Source organism: Hemitrygon akajei, chromosome 4 (genome assembly GCF_048418815.1).
Source record: "Hemitrygon akajei chromosome 4, sHemAka1.3, whole genome shotgun sequence".
NCBI lineage: Eukaryota > Metazoa > Chordata > Chondrichthyes > Myliobatiformes > Dasyatidae > Hemitrygon > Hemitrygon akajei.
In genome coordinates this window covers 102,801,296-102,818,135 of record NC_133127.1, presented here as the reverse complement: position 1 = coordinate 102,818,135, position 16,840 = coordinate 102,801,296, and the positions used below count along the sequence as shown (strand labels likewise).

General features: G+C 42.7%; 1 protein-coding gene across 4 annotated transcripts in view; it reads left to right on the top strand.

Annotated features, from left to right (window-relative positions):
• The window catches only part of lratb.1 (lecithin retinol acyltransferase b, tandem duplicate 1), a 234,407-nt gene that overhangs the window by 196,683 nt on the left and 20,884 nt on the right, over positions 1-16,840 (top strand). For all 4 annotated transcript variants that reach the window (XR_012098671.1, XM_073043138.1, XM_073043137.1 and 1 more), the window contains 2 exons: positions 7,018-7,057; positions 8,331-8,382. Coding sequence is in view for 3 of the 4 variants with exons in the window: in XM_073043138.1 (XP_072899239.1) it covers positions 7,018-7,057; positions 8,331-8,382 (92 nt within the window). In the remaining variant the exon portion in view is untranslated. The remainder of the gene's footprint in view (positions 1-7,017; positions 7,058-8,330; positions 8,383-16,840) is intronic.

Sequence of the window (16,840 nt, the reverse complement as noted above, 5' to 3'; positions counted from 1 at the left end):
AACTATGATGGCAGAATATAGTATTAATGATAAGACTCTTGGCAGTGTGGAGGATCAGAGGGATCTTGGGGTCTGAGTCCATAGGACACTCAAAGCAGCTGCACAGGTTGACTGTGTGGTTAAGAAGGCATATACTGTATTGGCCTTCTTCAATCGTGGATTTGAATTTAGGAGATAATGTTGCAGCTATGTAGGATCCTGGTCAGACCCCACTTGGAGTACTGTGCTCAGTTCTGGTCGCCTCACTACAGGAAGGATGTGGAAGCCATAGAAAGGGTGCAGAGGAGATTTACAAGGATGGTGCCTGGATTGGGCAGCATGCCTTATGAGAATAGGTTGAGTGAACTCAGCCTTTTCTCATTGGAGCGATGGAGGATGAGAGGTGACCTAATAGAGGTGTATAAGATGATGAGAGACATTGATCGTATGGTTAGTCAGAGGCTTTTTCCCAGGGCCGAAATGATTGCCACAAGAGGACACAGGTTTAAGGTGCTGGGCAGTAGGTACAGAGGAGATAGAATAGTACAGCACAGTACAGGCGCTTCAGCCCATAATGTTGTACTGACCCTCAAACCCTGCCTCCCATATAACCCCCCACCTTAAATTCCTCCATATACCTGTCTAGTAGTCTCTTAAACTTCACTAGTGTATCTGCCTCCACCACTGACTCAGGCAGTGCATTCCACGCACCAACCACTCTGAGTGAAAAACCTTCCTCTAATATCCCCCTTGAACTTCTCTCCCCTTACTTTAAAGCCATGTCCTCTTGTACTGAGCAGTGGTGCCCTGGGGAAGAGGTGCTGGCTGTCCACTCTGTCTATTCCTCTTAATATCTTGTATACCTCTATCATGTCTCTTCTCATCCTCCTTCTCTCCAGAGAGTAAAGCCCTAGCTCCCTTAATCTCTGATCATAATCCATACTCTCTAAACCAGGCAGCATCCTGATAAATCTCCTCTGTACTCTTTCCAATGCTTCCACATCCTTCCTATACTGAGGCAACCAGAACTGGATACAGTACTCCAAGTGTGACCTAACTAGAGTTTTATACAGCTGCATCATTACATTGCAACTCTTAAACTCTATCCCTCGACTTATGAAAGCTAACACCCCATAAGCTTTCTTAAGTACCCTATCTACCTGTGAGGCAACTTTCAGAGATCAGTGGACATGTACCCCCAGATCCCTCTGCTCCTCCACACTACCAAGTATCCTGCCATTTACTTTGTACTCTGCCTTGGAGTTTGTCCTTCCAAAGTGTACCACCTCACACTTCTCCGGGTTGAACTCCATCTGCCACTTCTCAGCCCACTTCTGCATCCTATCAATGTCTCTGCAATCTTCGACAATCCTCTACACTATCTACAACACCACCAACCTTTGTGTCATCTGCAAACTTGCCAACCCACCCTTCTACCCCCACATCCAGGTCGTTAATAAAAATCACAAAAAGTAGAGGTCCCAGAACAGATCCTTGTGGGACACCACTAGTCACAACCCTCCAATCTGAATGTACTCCCTCCACCACGACCTACTGCCTTCTGCAGGCAAGTCAATTCTGAATCCACCTGGCCAAATTTCCCTGGTTCCCATGCCTTCTGACTTTCTGAATAAGCCTACCATGTGGAACCTTGTCAAATGCCTTACTAAAATCCATGTAGATTACATCCACTGCACTACCCTCATCTATATGCCTGGTCACCTCCTCAAAGAACTCTATCAGGCTTGTTAGGCACGATCTGCCCTTCACAAAGCCATGTTGACTGTCCCTGATCAGACCATGATTCTCTAAATGCCCATAGATCCTATCTGTAAGAATCTTTTCCAACAGCTTTCCAGGCTCACTGGTCTATAATTACCTGGACTATCCCTACTACCTTTTTTGAACAAGGGGACAACATTCACCTCCCTCCAATCTTCCGGTGCCATTCCTGTGGACAACGAGGACATAAAGATCCTAGCCAGAGGCTCAGCAATCGCTTCGCTTGCCTCATGGACCAGCCTGGGGAATATTCCGTCAGGCCCCGGGGACTTGTCTGTCCTAATGTATTTTAACAACTCCAACACCTCCTCTCCCTTAACATTAACATGCTCCAGAACATCAACCTCACTCATATTGTCCTCACCGTCATCAAGTTCCCTCTCAGTGGTAAATACCAAAGAGAAGTATTCATTGAGGACCTCGCTTACTTCCACAGCCTCCAGGCACATCTTCCCACTTTTATCTCTAATCGGTCCTACCTTCACTCCTGTCATCCTTTTGTTCTTCACATAATTGAAGAATGCCTTGGGGTTTTCCTTTACCCTACTCGCCAAGGCCTTCTCATGCCCCCTTCTTGCTCTTCTCAGCCCCTTCTTAAGCTCCTTTCTTGCTACCCTATATTCCTCAATAGACCCATCTGATCCTTGCTTTCTAAACCTCGTGTATGCTGCCTTCTTCCACCTGACTAGATTTTCCAGTTCACTTGTCAGCCATGGTTCCTTCACCCTACCATTCTTTATCTTCCTCACTGGGTCAAATTTATCCCTAACATCCTGCAAGATATCCCTAAACATTGACCACATGTCCATAGTACATTTCCCTGCAAAAACATCATCCCAATTCACACCCACAACTTCTAACCTTATAGCCTCATAATTTGCCCTTCCCCAATTAAAAATTTTCCTGTCCTCTCTGATTCTATCCTTTTCCATGATTATGCTAAAGGTCATGGAGCAGTGATCACTGTCCCCCAGATGCTCACTCACTGACAGATCTGTGACCTGACCCAGTTCGTTACCTAATACTAGATCTAGTATGGCATTCCCCCTAGTCGGCCTGTCAACATACTGTGACAGGAATCCATCCTGGACACACTTAACAAACTCTGACCCATCAAAACCCTTGGAACTAATCAAGTGCCAATCAATATTAGGGAAGTTAAAGTCACCCATGATAACAACCCTGTTATTTTTGCACCTTCCAAAATCTGCTTCCCAATCTGCTCCTCGATATCTCTGCTGCTACCAGGGGGCCTATAGAATACCTACAGTAGAGTAACTGCTCCCTTCCTGTTCCTGACTTCCACCCATACTGACTCAAAAGAGGATCCTGCTACATTACCCACCCTTTCTGCAGCTGTAATAGTATCCCTGACCAGTAATGCCACCCCTCCTCCCCTTTCCCCCCCCTCTCTATCCCTTTTAAAGCACTGAAATCCAGGAATATTGAGAATCCATTCCTGCCCTGGTGCCAGCCAAGTCTCCATAATGGCCACTACATCATAATTCCATGTATGTATCCAAGCTCTCAGTTCATCACCTTTGTTCCTGATGCTTCTTGCATTGAAGTACACACACTTTAGCCCTTCTACCTTACTACCTTTACACCCTTTATTCTGCTCCTCTTTCCTCAAAGCCTCTCTATTTGTTAGATCTGGCTTTACTCCATGCACTTCTTTCACTGCTCTATCGCTACGGGTCCCATCCCCCTTGCAAATTAGTTTAAACCCTCCTGAACCATGCTAGCAAACCTACCAGCAAGGATATTGCTCCCCCTCGAGTTCAGGTACAACCCATCCAATCTGTACAGGTCCCACCTTCCCCAGAAGAGATCCCAATGGTCCAAAAATCTAAAACCCTGCACCAACTCCTCAGCCACGCATTCAACTGCCATCTCCTCCAATTCTTACCATCACTATCACGTAGTGCTGGCAGCAATCCTGAGAATGCCACCCTTGAGGTCCTGTTCTTCAGCCTTCTGCCTAGTTCCCGAAACTCACACTTCAGGACCTCATCCCTCTTCCTGCTTATGTCGTTGGTCCCAACATGTATCACGACTTCTGGTTGCTTTCCCTCTCGTACCAGAATGTCATGCACCCGGTCAGAGACATCCCGGACCCTGGCACCCGGGAGGCAACAAACCATGTGGGTTTCCTTCTCACGTCCACAAAATCTCCTGTCTGCTCCCCTGACTATAGAGTCTCCAATGACGACAGCTCTCCTCTTCTCCGTCCCATCCTTCTGCACCACAGGGTCAGACTCAGATGTCAAGGGTAAGTTTTTTACTCAGAGAGTGATGAGTGCGTGGAATGGACAGCCGGCAACACTGGTGGAGGCGGATACGATAGGGTCTTTTAAGAGACTTTTGGAGCTTAGAAAAATAGAGGGCTATGGATAAGCCTAGTAATTTCTAAGGTAGGGACATATTCGGCACAACCTTGTGGGCCAAAAGGCCTGTATGTGCTGTAGCTTTTCTATGTTTCTATGTTAAGAGGAGGTTGTATTGCAGTATAAATCATGGTTTATTGCTGCATTGAGGAAGGAAAATATTGAAAATGGTTCTTCAAAGTGAGGTTATTTGGGGGAGGGGTCTCCAAACAAGAAGAGTGATCACTTTGCTAGAGATGTATTATAGACCTACAAATAGCAACAGATAAGGGAGAGAAATTGCAGGGAAGTGTTAACAGAATAATGTAGCATCATCACAACCCCATGACCTCAAGGAAGTTTCTCATTGCACCTATGTGAACATATATTTGTGCATAAAACAATAAACATTGATTTTAATAGTATAACGGGTTTTCTACTTTCATAATATTCATTGAGTTCAGACCATAAAACATAGGAGCAGAATTAAAACATACAGCCCATCGAGTCTGCTCCGCCATTCCAACATGGCTGCTTTGTTATCCCTCTCAACCCCATTCTCTTGCCTTCTCCCCATAACCTTAGTAGCCCTTACTAATCAATGACTAATTGATTTCCATTTTAACTGTACCCAATGACATGCCCTCCACAGCTGTCTGGCAGTGAATTACACAGATTCAGCACCCTCCCACCCTCTGGCTAACAAAATCCCTCCTTGCCTCAGTGCTAAAGGGACTTCCTTGTATCCTGAGGCAGCACCCTCTGATCCTAGACTTCCCCACTATTGGAAAAATCCTCTCCTCTCCCACTCTATCAGGCCTTTCAATATTCGATAGGTTTCATTGAGATCCCTTTTAATCCTTCTAAACTCTAGTGAGTACAGGCCCAGCGCCATCAAGCACTCCTCATACTTTAACTCTTTAACTTCTGGGATCATCCTTGTGAGTCTCCCCCGGATCCTTTCATCTATCCTGCCTGTTGTTTCCTCAAAGAATTCCCAACAGGTTTGTCAGGCAGGATTTTCCCTTAAGAAAATCATGCTGACCACCTGTTTAATCTTGTGCCTCCAAGTACCCCGAAACCTCCTTCTTTATAATGCACTCCAACATCTTACAAACAACAGAAGTTGGGCTAACTGTCCTTAAATTTTCTGTCTTTTACCTCCCTCCCTTCTTAAAGAGTGGAGTGACATTTGTAATTTTCCAGTCCTCCAACTATTCCAGAACCTAATGACACGCTTCAAAATCATGACTATTGCCTCCACAACTTCTTCAACTACCTCTTGCAAAACCCTCTTCCATCTGGTCAGAGTGACTTATTTATCTTCAGTTCTTTCAGATTTCCAAGTAGTTTGCTTTTCATGCGAAAGCTTAAAAGAAATGGAATTTTTAAAATTTGTCCAGGAGAGCTTTCTGAGTTGGTGTGTAAATGGTCCTACTAGGGAGGAGGCAGTTCTAATGCAGGATGCAGTCCAGCAAGTGCAGGGGAGCTTTCTGAAAATAGTGATCATCCGTCTGCAAGCTTTGTTCTGAAGAAGGAAAAGGAAGGACTAGAAATTAAGAGCTTGACTTTAGGTGAAGTGCCTCTGTCTATTTAATAAGACAAGGACAAGCAAAATTAGATTGGAAGCAAATACTTGCAGGGTATTATGGGTGGCAAGTGAAAAACAAAGAAAGATTAAGTAAGAGTTCAGGGCCAGTATATTCCCCAATGGTGGACGATAAGGCCAATGATCAGAGGATGTTGAGGGTTGGTTAAAGAAAATAGAGATGACGTACACAAGAAATTCTGCAGATGTTCGAAATCCAAGCAAACCACACAAAATGCTGGAGGAACTCAGCAAGCCAGGCAGCATCTGTGGGAAAAAGTACAGTCGACAATTCAGGTGGAGACCCTTCATCAGGACTGGGGAGAAAAAGATGAGGAGGTGGAGGGAGGGGTGGAAGAAGTACAAGGTGATAGGTAATATCGTGAGAGGGAAGGGTGAAGTAAAGAGCTGGGAAGCTGATACGTAAAAGAGTTAAAGGGCTGGAGAAAGGGGAATCTGATAGGAGAGGGTAGAAGACCATGGAAGAAAGGGAAGGGAGAGGAGCTCCTGAGGGAGGTGATGGGTGGGATAGGAGATGAGGTGGGAGAGGGAAATGGGAATCACATAAGATGCTGGAGGTATGAGCAGGCCAGGCACCGATTTCTCAAACTTCCAGTGATTGCCCCCTCACCATTCCCGTTCCCATTTCCCTCTGGTGCTCCTCTTCCCTTCCCTTGCTTTCATTCTTCCCCCCACCCCTCCCACCTTTTGCTCTAACTACTCATTCTCTTTCCCCATCCTGATAAAGGGTCTCTGCCCGAAACTTGCTGTTTACTCTTTTCCTGACAGGATAGGCAGCATCCGAGTTCCTCCAGCGTTTCGTGTGTGTGTTGCTTGAAGAGATACTTTATGGCAGGTTTAGAAAACTAAAGACAAGGTGAGGCCAAGCAATGTTACTTCAAAAAATAATTACAGGGGCAAAGAGAGAGCACAAAATAAAAATTGGCAGACAAACTGAACAAAATTCTCCAAGTGCTATACAACTAGATTAAGGGCAAGAACATAACCTGGGAATGAATAGAGCTCACTGGGGACCAAAGTAACAACCTATATTTTATTCAGAGGAGATCGTAAATAAACTTATAATATTCATTATGCAGCAGGAAATCATAGCTGGAGTATTCAGGGTAAGGAAGGTGGAATTTTAAAACAATTTACCATTGAAAAGCAGAAAATATATGTGGGTTTAAAGGAAGATAAATCCCAGGGACCAATGTGATATATGTAAGCCTGCTATGGGAAACAAAGGAGAGATGACTGATATTACTGATTCTATACAAAATATTCTTTTGTTTTGAACAGCACCAGGTCTAACTGGAATTGTTGGTGGAAGACCCAAGGTGTGAGTATGCACAAAAATAAGGAATTCAGGCATGAGACTTGTATCACAAATATACAAAAAGAAATCTGAACTCTAAAAGTTTTTGTCTATTATATTCCAACCCTAATGTGTAGAATACTTAATGTACAGTACTTCCTTTACAGTTTGTTTTTCTCGACTGCTAAGTAATAGTCATTATTATTTTCCGAGTTCTGTTACATTTTTACTTACTTTATTTGGGTAAAAATGTTCTTATATTTTTATCATAGAGTATTTCAATGATCTGCCATTCTTGTAGAGTTTGTTTCAGGACTGTAATGCAATTGGAGTTGGGGTGATAAACAAAGAAGAGAACAGTTCTAGCAAGTTATGTTAATCCATGATATCATGTACAGATGTTCCTCATAGCCTCATAATTTTACTCCCTTCAGTTCAGTTACCACTTTCAACCTCTGCAAATTGGATAGATTTTATATGTTTCATCTTTTTTTCACCGCCTATTCTTCCAAAGCATTTATTAAAATTTTTGTGATATAATCCCAAAGGGTTTGTGTTGGCCTCCGTTGGTCAGAATTGACCGAGGATTTTGCGTCCTAGCTGTCAAGATACACGAGCCTGGGCCGTACGGGATGGAGAGCAAGCTGTTGCCCATGTAGCGAGCTCCCCCTCTTCATGCACCTGATGAACCCAAAGGAACAGCAGAGACCGATACGGTTTGGTGCCAGAAGCATCACAGGAGTTTCCAGTCAGCATTGAACTCAATATAGGACTGCCTTAGGGACTCCATCTCCTGATTTTTCCTTTGAGATTTACACCCGAAGCTTTCCCCATGAGTGTATATAGCTGCAAGGCAGCGGTAGTTTAAGATCAGAGCTTTCCTTCTCCTGGATGAGCCGCTGACCACACCTGACAAGCTCTGTCTGCCCAGAATATAGCATGGACTTTGGTACCTTAGCCTAAGATCATGCACAGTCTTTGATAGAAAGTTATTGGCCCATAAGGTATGCCTCAGCTGATTTCAGTCATGATGTAAGTTTTGAGAATAGTGAGCAGTATCAGGATCTTGGCCAACTTGCATGTCTGAAGGGTGTTGAGACCAGTTATCATTCGCCAGTTGCAAACCAGCTGACTCAGTCCAGAGCAGTGATTGGAGTGCTAGCCTTTGTGACTCTGTTGAAGCTTTAGCTGTTGCTGCTACTATGCTATAGAGTTTGAACAAAGATGAGCAGTTCCATAAACTACTTCAATAATTTGGTGGAAACCAATTCTAAATTATCCTTTATTTTGTTTCTAGGTCTGCTGTTCTAAAGCCATTCTTCTTTTTGCACCCAAAGCAGAATGTTACGGTATAGTATTGACATTAACAGATTCTGATAAACCCAACAGAGCACATTGTAGTTGCAGTGTTGCTTAATAAAGTATCACACTTGAGATAGGCCTGAGCCATAAAACCAGCAGTTCCCCCAAGGTGAACTAATCTTCACTGGATGTTTCTCATGGTTATACATGGTTGCAAATCTTTCAACAAACTCTAAGTATTTAACCTCTTGAGGTACAAGGATACAAGGTACAGTGAGTGTTTTAAAGATTTAAGAAAAACTTGCTACCCCATCGTCATACCCCAACTAGCAAACGTTATGTATATTCTTTTAAAGTAATTTTCAACAGTTAAAATTCAAGTTCCTCAAGGAAAACGATGAGTGGTAGTTGAGATAAAACATTATCTTTAAAGGATCGTACTAGACAGTAGCCAACATTAAGCTTGTAGGTATAATAAACAATAAGAGTAATATTCATAGCAAGAGAATATAAACTGTCTGCAAAATAATATATTTGGTTACCTCATTCAAATCAAATTATTTAACATTAGTTTAGAAGCAGATTTAAAAGACAATCACAGGCTTGTAACTGGGTAGATGGTATCCATGGCCCTGCTACCTTGAAACCTATATTGCCTTTAGGAAGAGCTTCTTGTTGGCACTGCTCAAAGACTTTCGTGCCTTCAGTATATGACCCTCAATCGTCCAGACCTCAAGGGTCATAATCCCTAGATTGATGTCTGTTTTACGTGCCAGTGAGGATAAGATGGGATGATTTGCAGATGAGTGCATGGCTGAGGACTTGGTGCAGGGGACTGGTTTTCAGATTTTTCTATCAGGTATGACCTGTACAAAAAGGATGAGATACACATGAACTTGACAATATCCTTGCAGGCAGATTTGCTAGAGCTGTTCGGGAGGGTTTAGTAGGGGATGAGAATCAGAATGATAGGTCAGAGGATGCTGCTGCTAATGTACAGGTAAATGCAGCGTGTGAGGAAGGAGACAGGCAAAAGGGCAAAATGGCATCAATGGAATAGGTTGAAAATCTCTTTTCAAGCCTCTCAATTCGGATGCTCTGAGTGTCCCAGGTACTCACATTCAATTGACTGCTTCCACCACATTCTACACACCACGCTTTCCGCCATGAGGAGGAACCTGGGGTCCCTACCCTATCCCAGTCACTTCCACAGCTCTGGCATTCTCTGTCTGCCGTCTGTCAGCTGCTTTATCCTCTGCCGGATCCACACTTTCAGTCACTGGTTCTTTGACTTTAATTTTCAGCATCTGCATGTTTCTCTTGTTTGGGTTGTAGCATATTTATTTTAAACAAGAAGAACCAGGAACAAGAGTAATGAGCTTGCTTAAGAGCATGAGTCAGTATATGGAACTACAATGTTGTGGCTGTTACAGAGACTTGGCTGTCACAAGAGCAGGAATGGCAGGAATTCCAGGGTTTAGATATTTCAAAAAGAGCAGGGAATGAGGTAAAAGAGGTGAGGGGAGTGGCATTTGTAATTTTGGATTTGGTGCTAGGCAGTGAACCAGGTCAGGTGTCAGAGCATTTCAGAAACAGTGAGTACAACTCCATGAACTTTATTATAGTCCAGAACATAAGAGATAGGTGTAGGCCACCTGGCCTGTCAAGCCTGCTCCATCATTCAATTAAAATCATGGCATCTCTACCTACCTGCCTTTTCCCCATAACCCTTAATCTCCCTACTGTACAAAAATCTATCCAACCTTGTCTTAAATAATTTACTGAGGTAGCCTCCCCTGCTTCATTGGAAAGAGAATTGTTCCTCCTCCTCTCCGTCCTAAACCTACTCCCCCAAATCTTGAGGCTATGTCCCCTGGTTCTAGAATGAAACAACATTCCTGCCTCTATCTTATCTATCCCTTTCATAATTTTGTATATTTCAGTAAGATATCTTCTCATTCTGAATTCCAGCAAGTACAGTCCTAGACGACTCAATCTCTCTTCATAGACTAACCTCCTCATCTCTGGAATCAACCTGGTGAGCTGCCTCCAAAGACAGTATATCCTTCCTCAAGTAAGGAGACCAGACTGTACGCAGTACTCCAAGTGCAGCCCCACCAGTACCCTGTACAGTTGCAGCATAACCTCCCTGCTCTTAAATCACTTAACCTCTCCATATCTCTCTGCAGACTCTCAAGTCAAGTCACTTGTTATTGTCATTTCAACCATAACTGCTGGTACAGTATACAGTAAAAGCGAGACAATGTTTTTCAGGACCATGGTGCTACATAAAACAAAAACTACACTGAACTACGTAAAACAACACAAAAAACTACACTAGACTACAGACCTACCCAGACATCCATATCTTCTGCATAATTTGCTTTTCCCCTCAATTTAGTATCATTAGCAAACATACTTGGTCTCCTCTTCCAGATCATTAATGTATATCGTGAACAGTTGCAGGCCCAGCACCAACCCCTGCGGCACACCGCTCACCACTGATTGCCAACCAGAGTAACACCTGTGTATCCCAACTCACTGCTTTCTATTAGTTAAACAATCCTCTGTCCATGCTAATACGTCACCCCCAACTCTATGCATCTCTTACGTCACTCCCAACTCTTATGGATAAGTCTTTTATGCAGCACCTTATCGAACGCCTTCTGGAAATCCAAGTAAATAACGTCCAACTGTTCCCTTCTATCCACTGTGCTTGTTATGTCCTCAGAAACCTCTGGTAAGTTTATCAAACGGGATCTGCCTTTGCTCAATCCATGCTGCGTCTGTTTGATGGATCCATTTCTTTCCAGATGCCTCACTATTTCTTCTTTAATGTTAGCTTCAAGCATTTTCCCAACTGCAGATGTTAAACTAACTGGCCTATAGTTACCTGCCTTTTGCCTACATCCTTTTTTGAACAGTTGCATGACATTCGCCATCTTCCAATCTGCCCAGACCTGCCTAAAATCCAGGGAATTATGGTACATTATCACCAAAGCCTCTGCTATAACTTTTGCCATTTCTTTCAGTACCCTGGGATGCATTCCATCAGGATCAGGGGACTTGTCTATCTTCATGCCCACAATTTTACTCAGCAGTGCCTTGGTGAGGGATAGGAGCAGCCTGTATGGGAAAGTATTTAAATGTGGGAGGAGGAATTATAGTGGCATTAGTCAGGAACTGGGAAGTGTAAATTGGGATCAGACACACAATAAAAGTGTGAAAGTAGTTTAGTGAGTTCATGCTGTGAGTTTGGATAAGTTTGTCCCACTGAGGTAGGGTAAAGAAACTATGGTTCACAAGAGATGTGGAACATCTAGTCAAAAGAAAAAAAAGAGGAAAGGAGATTTAGGAAGCAAGGGTCAAACAGGGCTCCAGAGAGTTACAGGGTAGCTAGGAAGGAGCTGAAGAATGGACAGAGGTAGAAGGTGGTGTGAGAAAGTCTTGGAGAGTAGGATTAATGAAAACCCCAAGGATATCTACAGGTATGTGAAGAGCAGGAGGATGACTAGAATGAAAGTAGGACCAATCAGGGATAGAAGTGGTAACGTGTCTGGTCTCAAAAAGGTAGGGTAGGTCCATAATGTGTGTTTCATTATTCACCGGTGAGAGGGTAATGTGTGTTTCCATATTCACCAATGAGAGGGGCCTTTAACTTTGTGAAGAAGCACGAAACGGGCTGATATGCTGGAGCATGTTGATGCTAAGGAAGAGGAAGTGCTGGAACCTTTGAAAAGTATTTGGATAGATAAATCCCCAGGGCAAAATGGGGTGACCTCAGGTTACTAACAGGAAGTGAAGGAAGAGATTGCTGTGCCCCTGACAATGATCTTTATATCCTCATTGGCCACAGGTGTAATACCAGATGATTGTATGTTTTATTTATTTAATAATATAAAGTTAGTAAGATTGTAGATTACGCAAAGGTTGTAGGTTGCAACATGATAAGATGACGCTCAGGATGCGAAGCTGGGTTGAGAAGTGGCAGATTGATTTGATCCCAGAAAATTGTGAAGTGATTCATTGTTGAAGGTAGAATTTGAGGGCAGAATACAAGATTAATGGCAGTGTGAAGGAACAGAGTAATCTTGGGGTCCACGTCCATGGATCCCTCAAAATTGCCCTTCAAGTTGATATGGGTGTTAAGAAGGTATATGGTGTGTTATCCTTCATGAATTGGGGTACTGCGTTCTAGATCTGCAAGGTAAAGTTGCAGCACTATACAACTCTGGTAAAACCACACTTGGAATATTGTGTTCGGGTCTGGTCGCTTCATTTTAGGAAGGATGTGGAAACTTCAGAGAACGTGCAGAGGAGACTTACCAGGTGCTACCTGAATTAAAAGGCACATCTCCCGAAGATATTTTTAGTGAACTAGGGCTTTTCTCTGGAGTGAAGAAGGATGAGAGGTGACTTGATAGAGGTATAGTTGATGATAGTAGGAATAGATGAGTGAATAGCCAGAGACTTTTTCCAAGGGTGGAAATGTCTAATACAAGAATTTACATCCCTATACTACATCCTGGGAAATCTGATCATCTGGCTATTCTCCTGCCTGTATACAGGAAGAGGCTAAAGAGCAAAGTTCCAGAAGTAAGGACAACAAAGAGGTGGTTGGAGAGTCAGATGAGCAGTTATGGGATTGCCTCGAGTCAGTGGACTAGGCCTTGTTCAACCACTCATTAGAGGATCATAACAAGTATGTCACGGTTGTCACAGACTTTATAAATTCTGTCCTGGTTGAATTTGTCTCCACAAAATCACTTAGTCTTCCCCAACCGTAAGCCCTGAATGAACCATGAGCTCCGCAATCTGGTGAGGGCCAGGACAATGGCATTTGGATCCGGTGACCAAGACCTCTGGAAATCCATCTCACATGAGAAGTGGCAATTCCGGATGAAACTAGAATCATAGAAGGATTCTTGACAGCTGTGGCAGGGCTTGTATGCTTTCACCTCCTACAAAGTAAAACCATGCAACATGTGTGTCAACAAATTTTTGCTTACAGATTAACTTAATGCCTTTTATGCCACTTTGACTAACAAAACATGGATTTCGGTCTCAGAGCCCAATGCAAGAACATCCTTCAGGAGAATGAACTCATGGGAACTTCTTTACTCAGAGAGTGGTAGCTGGTAGCTGTGTGGAACGAGCTTCCAGTAGAAGTGGTAGAGGCAGGTTCGATTTTGTCATTTTAAAAAAATTGGATAGGTATATGGACAGGAAAGGAATGGAGGGTTATGGGCTGAGTGCAGGTAGGTGGGACTAGGGAGAGTATGCGTTCAGCACTGACTAGAACGGCTGAGATGGCCTGTTTCCGTGCTGTAATTGTTATATGGTTATAAAGCATCCAGCCCAGACAGAGTATCTGACCAAGTACTAAAAACCTGTGATAATCAACTGGATGGAGTGTTCACTGATGTCTTTGACCTCTTGCTTAGGCAGTATGAGGTATCAAAAGGAACGTTGTTACCTGCCTCAAAGATTATCATCACAATGGGTGTAAGTACTACTGGACAAAGTACTTTGAGAGGTTGGTGATTAAACATATCAATTCCTGCCTGAGAAGCGACTTGGATATGCTCCAATTGTCTTCCATCACAACAGGTCAACACCATATGCTATTTCATTGGCTTTTCACTCAATTGTGGAACATCTGGACATTGAAGATATATACATCAGGATGCTCTTCATTTACAATAGTTCTGCATGCAGGACTATGAATCTCTCAAAACTAATCAATGACCTAGCCCTCAGTACCTCCTGGTGCAACTGGATCCCGGATTTCCTTCCTTGCAGACCCCAGTCAGTTTGGATTGGCAGCAACATCTCCTGCACAATCACCATGTAGGCGAGATTGAAGTGGTGCCACAACAACAATCACTCACTCAATGTCAACAAAACCAAAGAGCTCCAGAAGGAGGAAGCTGGAAGTCCTCATTGAGGATCAGAAGTGGAGAGGGTCAGCCATTTTGAAATGATAGTGCTGGCGGAATTTAGAGGACCCGTCCTGGGTCCAGTACATAACTGCATTACAAAAAAGGCACAGCAGCACCTGTACTCTTTGAAGTTTGCAAAGATATGGCATGTCATCTAAAGATTTGACAAGCATATCTATAGATGTGCAGTGGAGAGTGGCATCACGGCTTCTTATAAAAACACTGATGCCCTTGAACAGAAATGCCATCAAAAGTAGTAGATACAACCCAGTTCATCTCAGGTAAAGTCCTCCTCACCAGTGAGCACAAGCAGTGCTGTCACAGGAAAGCAGCATCCATCATGCAGGACCCCCACCATCTAGACCACACTCGCTTCTCACTGCTGTCATTGGAAAAGAGGTACTGGAGCCTCAGGCCCCACACCACCAGGTTCAGAAACATTTATTCTCCTGAAACATTGGGCCCTTGAACCAGAGGGAATAACCTCACTCACACCATCACTGAACTGTTCCCTCAGCCTATGTTCCTATTCTTCATCTCATGTTCTTGATATTTATTGCTTATTAGTATTAACTTGTTTTTCTTTTTGTATTTGCATTGTCTTTTGTACATTGTCCATTTTATTTTGTGCAGTTTTATATTGAATCTATTGTATTTCTTTATACTTGCTGTGAATGCCTGCAAGGAAATGGATCTCAGGGTAGTATATGGTGATATACTGTGCTGTGCAAAAGTCTTAGGCACCCAAGACTCTTTTTTTATATATGGTTTTGGGTGACATAACCTCCACAGAGCCCTGATCTTAGTGTCATTGAGGCTGTCTGAGATAATCTGGAGAGACAAAAGCAAGCAAGACCACCGAGGTCTGCAGAAGGACTGTGGCAAGTTCACCAAGACGCTTGGAACAACCTACCAGCCGATTTTTCTTATAAAACTGCACAACAGTGTATGTGTACCAAAGAGAATTGATGCAGTTTTGAAGGCAAAGGTGGTCACACCAAATATGGATTTTTTTTAACTGTTTATTGTTCTTTATAGTGATTTTTTTTATATTTAGGAACTTTTAAATATATTATTTTTGAAAGTATCTTTGCTTTACAGAATTTTTTACATGTGTTTAAGACTTTTACACTCAGAGGATTAGGTTCTAAGTGGCAATTAAGAATATGGGATAAAGATAAAAAAACTTCTCTCCAGAATTTCTCTAGACTAGGACAGGCCCAGTACATATGGATAAGAGAAGTTCGCCACCTTTACACTTGTCACAAACAGGACTAATGTCAGGATAAAACTGCGGCAATTTAATTTTAGAAATATGAACCTTAAACTGTAAAAGACAGTGAAGAACACATAGAGAGGTTGAGTTAACTAACTTAATTGAATCCCAGACCGCATCAGATAAAGAAATATTTAAATCATGCTCCCAAGCAGTTCTAATTTTATCAAAGGGGGCACACCTCAAGGTTATTAATTTATCACGAATAAAAGATATTTTATATGAGGATTGCAGGGTGCCCATTTAGAACAGAGATGCAAAAAGATTTTTTTAGCCAGAGGGTGGTGAATCTATGGATTTTGTTGCCACGGGTGGCAGTGGAGGCCAAGTCATTGGGTGTATTTAAAGCAGAGATTGATAGGTATCTGAGTAGTCAGGGCATCAAAGGTTATGGTGAGAAGGCGGGGGAATGGGACTAAAGGGGAGATTGGATCAGTTCATGATGAAATGGCGGAGCAGACTCAATGGGCCGAATGGCCGACTTCTGCTCCTTTGTCTTATGGTCTATATTAAACCTTTACCCAATGGATTAATACAAAGAAACAGGTCCACAACATTTTTCTCGGACATCTCAGGAAAATTGTTTAATAAAGGGTTAATGAAATGTCTACTTTGAAGGTATCTAAAGAAATGGGTATTAGGTAGATTAAACTTTGCAGACAGTTGTTGAAAAGTTGCAAAACGATTATCTGTGAAAAGATCTTCAAAGCACCTAATGCCCTTTCTATTACCAATCATGAAATGCTGAGTCTTGCATAGAAGGTAGGTAAAGATGATTATGTAAGATAGAACTAGAGAGAGAGAAACCATGAAGGCCAATAAATTTTCTAAACTGAGCCCATATTCTCAGAGTATGTCTAATAAGAGGATTAACAATTAGTCTAGGCAAGCGACAAGGAAGTGCAGAAATAGAGATTCCTTAGTAGAGTTCAACTCCATTGCCACCCATTTTGGACAATCAGACTGATTATAAAAAAAACACCAAAAAGTAAGACAGTGAATATTGGCTGCCCAATAATATAAACAGAAGTTGGACAAAGCCATACCCCCTTTTTTAGATTTTTGAAGGTAATCTTTATTAAGCTTAAGGAACCTAATCCTCTGATTGCCCTTTTTGGTACCTTGGATGAGGCAGACATGTATTTGAGTCTTACTAAACGTCGAACATTATCTTTCGCCTCTCTTTTGGCAAGACGCTTAGTTCTCCTTAGGTGGAAAGATGTTGCCCCACCCACTCATGCTCAATGGCTTCATGATATTATGTCCTGTTTAGACCTTGAAAAAATT